Here is an 11,691-nt window from a genome sequence, read left to right on the forward strand (position 1 = left end):
GAATCTAACAACTCAAGAAGAACCCAGAGTAAGGCTGTAACTCAGGCCTTCTTAAAACTTTTTTGTATCATGATGGATCCCTCCTCAGAATCTTTTGTTGCCTACATTCCTAGTGAATGGGAATGTTAAATTTCAGTTAGAAGTTGGTTAAAATAGGGGCAGCTAGGTGGTGCAGTGGATAGAACACCAGCCCTGGATTCAGGAAGACCTGAGTTCAAATCCGACCTCAGACACTTAACACTAGCTGTGTGACCCTGGGCAAGTCACTTAAACCCAATTGCCTCAGCAAAAAAACCCACAAAAATAAAAATAAAAAGAAGTTAGTTAAAATAAAGATATGATTCACCCACTCTCACTCAAGTTCACAGACTCCTCTGAAATCCATGCTAGAGATGGGACCAAACAGCCTCATATTACTTATGATTATAAAGAATGGGCTTTGGGTCATGATGAAGTATAGCAAGTATGATGGTACAGAGTCCCTTTAGCTGACCTAAGTTTCCCATCACAAAGCTGATGGCAATGTAACAATGTATGGTAATCTTAACCTTTGAAGATGGATAAGATAGGATTACAGGATAGCATTAATAGTCCTAATGTAGCTAGAACCTCAAATGTTTCTTTCATTGCCTTAGGAAACACCTTTAAGGTATCTTAATTCATCTTTCTCTTTGTTCTATTTTGTACCAAGTTCTGTCTACAAACACTGTACTAATCACAAGAAGCAGACAGAGAACACAGTGGGACAAATCAGCTTGCAAAGTCACAATCAGATGATACAAGAGGCTCTTTTTTCTAAAATAGTTCCCAGTACAATTTGAAATGTTTAAAAAATGTCCATGGCTGAGTACTAGACTAGTATTCAAATGGCAGAACATTAGGGAAATTAGGATGCTAAAGGTAAACAAAATGATTAATTTTCAGCAGAAAAACTTTTAAGCAAGACTCATCCCTATCAATACTAAATATGGTAAATCTTGTTTACATATCCTGCTATGGTCCCAGGTCCTTCAAAGAGTGAAAAATGATATATCACATTTCCCTATTCCTGTTCACATGGAATACTCTACTTTCAATTATATCCAAGTTCCTATTGTGATGTTTAAAATCTAAATTGTGGTTGCCTTAAATTAGAAGCTTCAGCACCAGTCTTTGGGCATTAAATTCATTATTTCATCACACTATTTATTGTTAGGAAGTGCCTCCTCAACAAAATACTCTGCAGTGCATCGCTTTTAAAGAAAATACTTTATTACATCATGAAAAAGACAACACCAATCAACTAGATTCATACTTGCTTAAAAAAAAATTGAAAATTTCTGTAATAGACAGTATGTCAGCATCCTGTTCCACATGGGAATGAGAAGAAGACTATAGCTTTACTAAGTATTGCACAGTCTGAAAGAAATACCAACAAAAATAAAGGGAGAAGGTGGGAATAAGGAAAAAAAAAAATCACATGATCTTGGGAAACATCTCACATTATGAATAATCTACCAAGAAACATTTAAAAAAGAAAACCCTTTGTTTCTACAGTAGCTTTTAAGTTTACAGTTCTTGGAATGACTATATTCCATTGAAGACATCTCAGTAACAGGAAGCTTCATTTCAGCAATCCTTTGTGCAAATATTAATAAAAAAAACCATATATAAAATAATGCAGTCATTAGTCTTTTGACATCACCCAGAGAACCATAACAAACATTTTCCGAGAACTCTGTTACTTAAAAAAAAGGGTTAGGCCATCAGTTTTGCCTGAAGCTCCATCTCAGCTGCCCTTTTGAGGGCAACATCCACAAGGAGCTGAAATCCACTAAAATCTTGGTTGAGGTCTGGTGGGGTTGGGGGGGGAGTGTTGAAAAGCCCACTCTGGGTATTTGCACTTGGTCCAGATTTACCCGTGTCCTCTGAATATAGGAGAGAGGTGTCTGTGAAACCGTTGGCTGGTATCTGCTGCCTATCTGTGTTCTGTCCGACACTGACTGACGAGCACAGATGGAAAGGGGCATCTTTCAATGCAGTCACAGTGGTATGGCAAATCACCGAGGGCCGCGCCAAAATCGATCCTGGGGATGGAGGCTTAGGAGACAGCGGTCTTCCTAAGGTCTGGTTTGGTCCAGTTGTACAGGCATGAAATGAGCTCTCGTCTAAAGCTGGAATGAAGTTTTTGATGCCCATAGCCGACTCCACAGAGTTAGCTTCAGAAATCTTGGCCCCTCGGCGGGAAATAGTGTAGTGATTTGGATCCTTGCCATCTTTTCTCAGCATGTCAGGGAGGAGCCTGCGGCGTGCATTGATGAACCAGTTGCAGACCTGGGAAATATAACAACACTTTTTAATGTTTTTTACTTTTCTTTTGGAAGGTATGAAATGGTCCATTTAGATTCTAAAATTGTTTTAAATCAGCAGATCCTAGCTAAGAGAGTGATTCTTCCAGAGTAATAAAAAAAAGTCTCTCTCTTTCACTATTCTTCAAAAAGAAGAAACAAAAGCTGCCGGGTGTCTGAAAATGTTTTTTTTTTATATAGAAAGAAGTTTACCTTTTAACTCTCCTGTATATTAACCTATTACCTATTGTTCCTTCATTTAGGTTAATAAACAACAGGAAAGTCTTTCCTCTATGAAAGGAGCCACTCCTCCCACAGTTACTGATTTTTCCCTGTTCAAATGACTATGTCAACAGACACAACATGAATTACCTCACTGAAGTCTGTCCCTGTTTAAATATCAAACCAGTTTCCTGGGCAATAGAGGAAGGTTTAACCTTCTTTTCATATTTGCTGTATAAAGTAGTGTTCTCTTATGATACATCATTAAAGAAATTGTTACCTGATAAGATGATAAGTCTAAATAATCAGATTACCTTTCAACATTATAAAACTGTTCTCTAAATTTAAAGGGGGGGGGAGAAAAGAACTATATACACATCAATCGTCGCATAGGAACTCTTCAAAATGCCTTAAAAAAAACTATTTCAATAAACTTAACTCAGTGAGGGGGGTTTTGTTTTTTGTTTCGTTTCTTTTCTTTTTTTTTTACCTGTAGTGTGGATAGGTGTGTTTGCTGGGATAGTAAAGCTTTTTCTTGCTCTGAAGGATAAGCATTGAACCGATGTTCATAGAGCCAGTCCCGGAGAATCTGTACAGATTCTTTGGGTAGATTACCCCGTCTTCTCCGTTTGCCTGAGCCCGCTGAAGAGGAAAGATCCAGGGGAATATCCATATTGTCATCATCCTCAGTCTCACTGCCTGATACTGGAACAACACCTAGGAAACACACAAGTCACAAGTCAGTAGTCCAATCAACTTGGCTCAACAAGATCAACTGTAGCAAGGGCTTTTTTCTCAGCCACCAGAAGGGACTGTGCTGCCTAAATGATGTGAGTCAAGTGAACTAAGGACAGTCCTCCCACTGACTAACAGGCCATTAATACCAGGACTTTCTTCCTATGAAGATTTTACTTCACACATTCCTTTTAACTGGTGCCCAGAAAAACCTTTCATCTGCTCTGGCAGTCCAGACAAATTGCATCTAAAGTAAATATCATACCACATGTTGCACAGGAAGGGCACTATAACGGTATGTGGCTAACAACTTTTTTTTTTTTTTAAAGGACGCTTAAATAAGGAGGGTGTGTGAGGCAAGTTGAGGGGGTGGAGTGTAAATCTAATAGGTGTTCTGAAATACATTTTCAAATGCTAGCATATTACTCTCTCATCCCCTTGGATTGCATCAGTTTTAAATGACAGTGAGTCATCCCTAAATACTCTATTGGTGCTTATTAGTGAAGATTAAAAGAACTAGAAATGGCTTTATATACCTTAAGAAGAAATAGCATTTCAATTTTATTCTGAGATATTTTATTGTTCCCTTACCCTATACTCACAGAAAGTTAATCACTATATACCAAATTAATATTATCTTCTAAATGCAATTAGCTAGAACTGGTTTCAATATACATTTTTAATTCCTGAAAATATTTTAAAAATCAGTTCCTCCCACCCACAGCAGCTCTGGCAGTCACATACAATTAATTTGGCAAAGCAGATGCCTGGTAATTGGTAGCTAGTACATTCTATACATTAAATGAACATCATCCAAATTTTATTTGGCCACCACGTTCAGTCTAAAGTTGTTCTAGGACAATGAAAACTAAACAATATAATTCCCAAAGAAAAACCTACTTTGGTTTTAAATACTTTAATCCCAGCAGCAATTTTAGGAATTCACACAGCACTGTAAAATCCAAACCACAGATAAGGCTGGCTTCAATTAACACAATTCATTAAGTGGTATTTCTATTTAGGAACATATACCCCCCCCCCAATCATTTTCTTTTAACAGCTCCATCCCTACAATTTTGAAAGTTTCTCCAAGATCACTACAGAGGTTAATTTTATCCCAGTCTGAAAGAGAAAAACTGCTCTCTTTTGAAAAACACAGGACCTAATGAAAATCTTTTACAATTCGATAAAAAGGACATAGTACTTCCCAAAGTTAGTCAACTTGTTTTTCCCCCCACAGATGAATATAATTAAATATTTTAGCATAATAAAACAAGAAAGCTACTCACTATTTTTAAAAGATTTGTTTATGAGATTCCACTTAATGCCTTTCTCAGTTAATTGACCACTGCTTTACTTTGACACACATATTTAGATTTGGACTGCAGGGGGCAGGAGGTGTTGAGAAGAGAAAAGGAAAAATGGTATCCAGGGAAGAGCCAGAGACCTCAGGAGACAGTCAAAGTAATGAAAGCTCTAACAAAGAAAAAGAACTGTGATTATGCAAATACATACGTTTTAGGAGAGACTCAAAGTTTAGCCAACAGTTATAAATTCGAAAACTATGTTATACCCTTTTGTGGCCTTGTTAAGAGTAGAATTTAAATAAGTTGCTCTTCAGAGATAAATCCAAGTTATACACTTTTATTAAATAGCTAAGAGTGGAAACTTTAGAAAAACAAACTTTTAGGAATTATATCTCCATTAAAAAAAGGATAAGATTGATAAAGCAAGCTCCTTGTTTTTAGGCTAGACATAGATTTCATATTAATGAGGAAAACTATTTTTTATTCAGCCCTGGCAATTAGCAATTTTTTAAAAACAAAGTCAATTAGAGAAAGCTATGTCAGCAACTAAAAATGTGAATTAAACAATTGCATTAAATTACCTCCAGATCTAAAAAGGCAGCCTTTGGGGCTTATCACCATTATTGCCTTTTTCCTAAGAAACCAGCCATGAAGTGTGAAAATCTGCTTTTAGAGCAGTTGGTTCCTAACTGTAACTTGGTTATAACAAAGGGCAAGGGGAAAAAAGCTCGCCCTTTGATCTGCTTACTCAGTTTGACAAGAAGCTTGATCCCTTCCCAATAGGTTAGTGACACTGACACAAAAGCAAGTTTCAGTTAAGCAACACCAAACTGCCCTGAAAGACTTTCCTCTATGGTGAGTTCATTTAAATAAATGAATGACAGGCCTCTGAACTTAACAGATATTTCCAATATGTGCACAAAAGCTGCAGTAACAGGAAGTGGAGACTGGAGTTCCCTGACTACACCAGCTGATATGTTCATATCCACGTTTGCTGCTGTCAAGACTGTTTTCATTGAAACCATGCCTATTGATTATTGCTCAGATCTGTTTTATTTTTTCTTTGTTAGTCATTTCCTTTTGTAACAGATTTGGAAAAGTTTCCCAGAGATGACTTGTTTCCCAAATATGAATTCATAGGTCATGATACTTAGTACAAAGGAACAGATTGCTTTTCCTCTACCTACTTCCTTATTCTCAAAGGGTCAGAAGAACTTGTTACTTAGTATTTGACAAGGGGGCCCAAAGAGGCAAGATTAGCTCTTAGAATACTTAAGACTCTCAAGATCAGTAGGATGACAACAAATGGGGGGGGGGGAGGGGGCGGGGAAGACTTGTCAGTTGAACTAAAACTAAAGGAGTTAAGGCAAAGAATGCAGACATGATCGTAATAAACCTAAAGGGGAAAAAAAGGTTAACCATTAATTTAATTAAGCAAAAGTTTGGATAGGAAAAGTTTCCTGTTAAGATGTCTCCCTGGAGATACAATGGGAATCTTAACACTTGAGTCATCCAAACTGAACTGGGCTTGGCTGGCCCAAACAACAGAATCTCTCAAGCAAGAACATAACACTGTCAAAAGGCAAGGATTAAAAGAACTACTGGAATTTTTCTAATCCGACTATTTACCTGTTTGCTTTTTAACTATTTAAAAAGGATTCTTTTTGTAACAGTCTGCAGTTTTTCAGAAATAAATTCTATAATTTGCAAATCGACTTGAATTTTAGTCCAAGTCACTTTTATTAAAGTGAACTGTAAAAATACTTGACAGATAACTTTTATATTAAAGCGACGACAAACCCATCCCACAGAACAAGACAGGCAACAGTTGGCCCAGGAAGTTCCTTAAATCTTCTGGTAACACAGAATATGAAAACCATTTCATCCCTCAAAGGTAGTTTTTACAAAGGGAAAGAGGGAGGAGAGAGGAGAGAAGAGAAGGGAGGGGCAGCAGAGAGGGAGGGAAGCAAGCAATCTAGCTTTTGTTCCTGTGTTCCACCGCCAGAACTTTAATCATCCCCCAAAGCAGTAAAATTTACCACAACCCAAAGAGAACTCAAAAGAATTTTAGATTACAAGAAACCAGAAAAGATACAAAGAACTGAAACAGTGAAGAGTCCGGCAAATGCAACCTGCCAACCTAAGCTTTAAAAAAAACAAAACAAACAAAAAACAACAACCCCCAAAACATCCAAAAACCACCTTTGTCCTAACATCAACCATCAATCCAGTCTCATCTCCCCCACATGAACTCTAAACCAGTGACCTTCTTCCTATAATCTCAAAGTTTCTCCCTCCGACTTGTCACCTTTCATTGTTTGCATTATTTCAGTGCTGAATAACCAGAACTTCAGCTCACAAGACTGATTACCAAACACTCACACTAATCATATCAGCATTTTCACACACTCAATTCTTTATTATAAGTGGCATGGGGGAAGGGGGAGGGACCAGGAAGAATGCGGGAACCAGGGGGGAAGAATGCGGGGGCAGGGAGAAGACGCAGGGAGGGAGTAAGAAGTTTCCAACGAAGTTGGGTATTTCGACAGTCCCTACCCCAGGGCACAGCCCGAACAATGGGACGGACAGAAGGCGGAAATCTACTCAGAGGAAGGGAACACGAATGGGTCTTTTAAAGGAACAACAAAAAAAAGAGGGGGGGAGAACCCCTAACTGTGGTCAATTCCACCTAAATGAACAAACTGCTCCCACTGAGACTGCTAAGCACCGACAAGCACACCGAGGGGGGGGACTTTCTTTCACTTTGGGGACGGTCTCGGACGCCATTCCCAGAGCGTGCGTTGGGAAACTGCCGCGTTATCACCAATCAATGAATTCAATGAACCACCTTATGAATGCCGTAACCTAGGGGGGAGGGGAGGGGGAGGGAGACCCAAGCCGATTTTAACGGAATCTCGGACGTTAAATTTCCTCCAAGCTTGCAAAGTTTGGGAGGGGGGAGGAGGAGAAGGAGGAGGGGGAGACCTTCACCAAAGGTTTCAAAGTCTCTGAATCAAACCAACAGAACTCCGGGGTCGGAGGTTCGGTAGGAAGAACCCCATGCCTCATGGCGTTCCATTCCAACAATATTCTATTTCATAACGTATACTACGCGCACCACCACCACCACCATCACCATCACCACCCCCTCCCGGAGGAGGGGGGAGGCTGCCCCAATCCTCCCTCTCTGGGCATTACCAGTCTGAAAGAATGTGGAGTTAAAAAAAAAAAAAGCCATCCCTCGAGGAAGTTAGTGAGCATGCGCAGTAGGAGGCTTCCCACCTCGCTTTGGAACATTTGCTTCAGGACCCGACTAACTTATGTTTTGACCCCCCCCCCATAAATCACAACTGAAAATTCAACTTTAGCTTCAGATAGCCGAGAGCCAAGCTTTTTTTTTTTTAGTTCCTCCAAGACTTGAGGGGGAACCACTAGTTTTCTCTCACCCCACTCCCCCACCAACGAATTAAAGTTGGGTGTTTTCTAAAGACAGGTTGATGCCAAGTTTCAGTTTTTAAAAACTTCCAGGGCGCTTTCATAGAAACAATCACAGACCCTAACTTTGGCACTTACAAGCCGACCTGCCTGTCAAACTGAAAGAATCAGCAGTCTAAAACATTCTTTAAAAAGGGGGGGGCAGTTTTCTTGACATTCAAAAATTTTTTCCCCCTTTTCCAATTTAACCCTTTTTTAAAAAAGCTTCATAATAGAAGGGGGTGCAGTAAGTCCAACATTTCATGCTAGTAATAGTTGGGGGGGCGGCTGAAGGGGGAGAAAGTTAAATGCAGTATGTATTATACAAAGTTAACGTAACTGGCAAAAAGAAATCAGATTTCAATGAGGGGAGGAAGTTAGTATATAGTCTACAGAAGTTTGGTATGATGACAAAAAATTACATTTCAATGGGAAGAGTAGTTAGAATACAGTATATAGTATACAGAAATTAGTATAATTACAAAAAGAAATATCACATTTCAATGAGGGGGGAGGTAGGGAGAATAGTCCAAACCCAACCTCTGAGTGAGAGCCCTTCAAGCCTAAGTTTCAAACAAAGACTCAGTGGATCCTGCCATCCAGGGTGCTCCCACTCCAAACAGAGACGACTTTGTTTGGCTGGAGCCTGTCGTTTTTGAAAGTTAGGAAATAAAAGTCTCATCACGGGTTAAGAAACGGGGTGAAGTTTGCCTCGGAAAGGCTGAAGGAAGGGGTCGCGAGTGGGGGGGGGGGAGGAAAGCTTGTGCTCGCGTTTTCAAAAAAGCATGGGGGTGGTGGGGCAGACAATGAAACTTTGAGGAGCACAAACAAGGCAGTTGAGCGTGCTTCTTGACAACGTGCCAGCAGCATGGAGAAACCAGTCTCTAAACAACAGCCCCTCATGTTGTGTCTAGAAGTGAAACATCAACCAACTGCCATTGTAGACCGGACCTCAACAAAGAAAAAAAATAAAGGATTCAGGACTCCTGGGATGGGGTAGGAGGGGTGGGGGCACTTTTAGGGGGGGGGAAATAAAGTAACCCAAAAGTCCAGGCAGCTTATTACTTGTCCACACAGCCCTAACTGCCCAAGCACGTCCCCCCCAAACCCCCAAAGAGAACCACACACAGTTGAATGGGGATACGGACACATCCACACAATCACACATCCACAACCACACGGAGAGACAGACGCACGCTACACTTACCTTTCTTAGTTTTCATTCTTGATTTCTACTTCCACCAGGCGGAAATAATTCTATTTCTGAATGCCCAGGGAGGGGAAGGAGAGCCAAGGGTGGGATTTCTTTCTTTCTTTCTCTTTTCCTTTTTTTTCTTCTGCCTCCTTCCGAACAGTCTCCCCCGTAACTTGCAGAAGGTGGTGGTGGGGGGAATTGCTCCGGCCGTTAGGGCTACACAAGGCGCTACAATCCCAGGCGCCTCGGAGTTGGAGGGGATTCAACTGACACTTTGGGCTTCCCTGCTCCCTGGAAGTCGGGTCGGGGGCTCGTCCCCTTCCCAATACGGCTTCCCCTCCCCACTTTCGTCCTTTGTTCTTTCCCTCCTGCTTCGGTGCTCCACAGCGCCTTAAGCCCCAGCCTGTCAGAGTGAGAAAGGAAAGGGGAGAAGGTACAGGAGGTCCTTCCTCCACCCCCAACTTCTCCCCCTCAATAGCTCACACCCCCCCTTTACTCTCCACCCCCCCCCCCACACACACACCCGCACCTTCCAGCAATGAGTAAGTGAGAGTAAGCGAGAGCAGCAGCCCCGACCGCCCCAGCACTCACTGCCTCTTCCCTCCTCCCTAGCTGCTGTCACTCTGACAGATAGATACAAGAGAAAAGAGGGGGAGGGGAAGGGGAAGGGGGGGGGAGGGCACAGGAGTAAAAGGGGAGGGGAGGAAAGAAAAGAAACCAAACCCTTCCCCGCTTGTTCAGTTCCAGGGACCCGCATCACTGGCACCGTGGCGATGGTGACCAAGCAGCCAGTCAGGAGAGGAGCCCTCCCCCACTTTTTTTTGGCCTTTCTTCCTTAGGCAGGCTCGCGTTTGATCATTAAACTGGAAGAGGGTGGGTTTTTTTGTTTTTTTTTTTTAAGGATGCCCCCCTCCTCTTTCCTCTTCCCTCCCCTCGAAGGAAAAGACTTTTATTTTTTGACAGCTACCTTTAACTTAGCTCTCCCGGTGGCAGCGGACTGAGCTCTACGCAAGGCTGACTGTGAATGGGGTAGGGGTGGGAGGGGAGAAGGGAAAGTACGCTGCAGGGTGAGGACGCACTGCTTGCTTACTGAATCAGCTTCTACCCTTTACCCCCGTCCTGGGCTCTCGCCGCTTCTCCTTTTTCTCTCCATCAGTGCTCTTCCAATAAAACTACATTACTTTGGGGAAGTAGATAAGAGGAGACCCATACACCAAACGATGATCGCCTCCGGTCCGTCCTCCGTGGTTGCTAGCCCTGGACAAGGATTGCAAGGCAGTTTCGAAATCCCGAGCACGCTGGAGACAGACACTCTGTCATGCCCACATGCTCTTTAAACGTCTCTGCGTGTGTATGTTTGTGCGCGCGCGCGCTTTGCATGTCCTGATTCAAGTCGGCCGCAGTAGCTGCTGCCGCAGCAGAGGCGCTGACTCTTCCTCTCTCCCCCCCCCCCACCTTCGTCAGCCTCCCTCCCCCCCCTCCCTCGGGGCAGCTGCTGCCTTTATGGGAAACGGGCGAAAACATCGTGGCTGCTCATCTGGTTCGGTAAACAGTTCCTACTTTTAGGACTTACAACCCTGCTTGGGTACCCCCTCCTCCTCTCCCGGTATTTCAAACAGAAACTAGCCATTAAGTAAACACATGTTCCTGCGAGTTTATTTTGGTTGAGAGTTATGAGGACTCCAACAGGAGGTCCTTGATGAAATTACCCTTTTAAATACCAGATGCTGTTTTTGCTGATTTCAAGAAACGCATGCCCACCCACTCTATTCTCCCCTTCCCCCCTTCCTCGGGATTTAGTTTTCCTTAATATATATTATATGCATATGTTCCGCCTTTTTTTTTCCTGAAGCAAACCTGTCACATGTCATAGTAATACTTTCCCCATTGCTTAAAAAACAAACACGCAAATAAATCGCCCAGTAAGCTGTCCAGATCCGCCTCTGGTTTAAAGCACTGGGGTGTTTTTGTTTGGGGTTAGGCCCACTAGGCTGCACACGCTCCGTGGAAATAAGGTTAAGTCCGTGGAGGTCTTCATGCAAGCCAAAAAAAAAAAGTCTTGAGACTCTAGCGCCTCTGTTTTAGGTTTGGCGTATAAATTAAAGACAGCACCACCCCTAGGCAAAGGGAAAGACCTGGAAGGATGCGTTAAAGACAGAGTTGAAAAATCAAGGGTGGCTTTTCCAATTACAGGACTTTAAATGAACAAGCAAAGCTTCGCTCTTAAGAAGTCAGGAACCTTTTTTCCCCCCTTTCTTTCCTATGGGCTTCAGGCTGCTGAGCGCATAAAGGAACACTCACAACCAAAGCAGCACAAGGGAAAAACATGATCTTTAAAAAAAAAAAAACCCAACACACAACGTGGAAGCTACATTGTAACTCTTTATGTAGTAGAGTTCCTTCCATTGCCCTGGCTAGAGATAAAACAGCT

General features: G+C 42.1%; 1 protein-coding gene across 7 annotated transcripts; it reads right to left on the reverse strand.

The window, feature by feature from the left end:
- Positions 1 to 1,452: 1,452 nt before the first annotated feature.
- Positions 1,453 to 10,570, reverse strand: TGIF1 (TGFB induced factor homeobox 1). Of its 7 annotated transcripts, none has more exons than XM_043975519.1 (4): positions 10,473 to 10,570; positions 9,273 to 9,663; positions 3,040 to 3,266; positions 1,453 to 2,313 (listed from the first exon to the last, which is right to left on the reverse strand). In XM_043975519.1, the coding sequence occupies exons 2-4, from the start codon at positions 9,286 to 9,288 to the stop codon at positions 1,738 to 1,740; spliced, it is 819 nt and encodes a 272-aa protein (XP_043831454.1). In that variant the 5' UTR covers positions 9,289 to 9,663; positions 10,473 to 10,570; the 3' UTR covers positions 1,453 to 1,737. The 7 variants fall into 7 exon arrangements, with proteins under 7 accessions (XP_043831454.1, XP_043831434.1, XP_043831461.1 ...); XM_043975499.1 differs by having other exon boundaries at positions 10,351 to 10,548; XM_043975526.1 differs by lacking the exon at positions 10,473 to 10,570 and adding an exon at positions 10,228 to 10,346.
- Positions 10,571 to 11,691: the final 1,121 nt, after the last annotated feature.

This window comes from Dromiciops gliroides, chromosome 1 (genome assembly GCF_019393635.1).
Source record: "Dromiciops gliroides isolate mDroGli1 chromosome 1, mDroGli1.pri, whole genome shotgun sequence".
In the NCBI taxonomy this organism is placed as follows: Eukaryota; Metazoa; Chordata; class Mammalia; order Microbiotheria; family Microbiotheriidae; genus Dromiciops; species Dromiciops gliroides.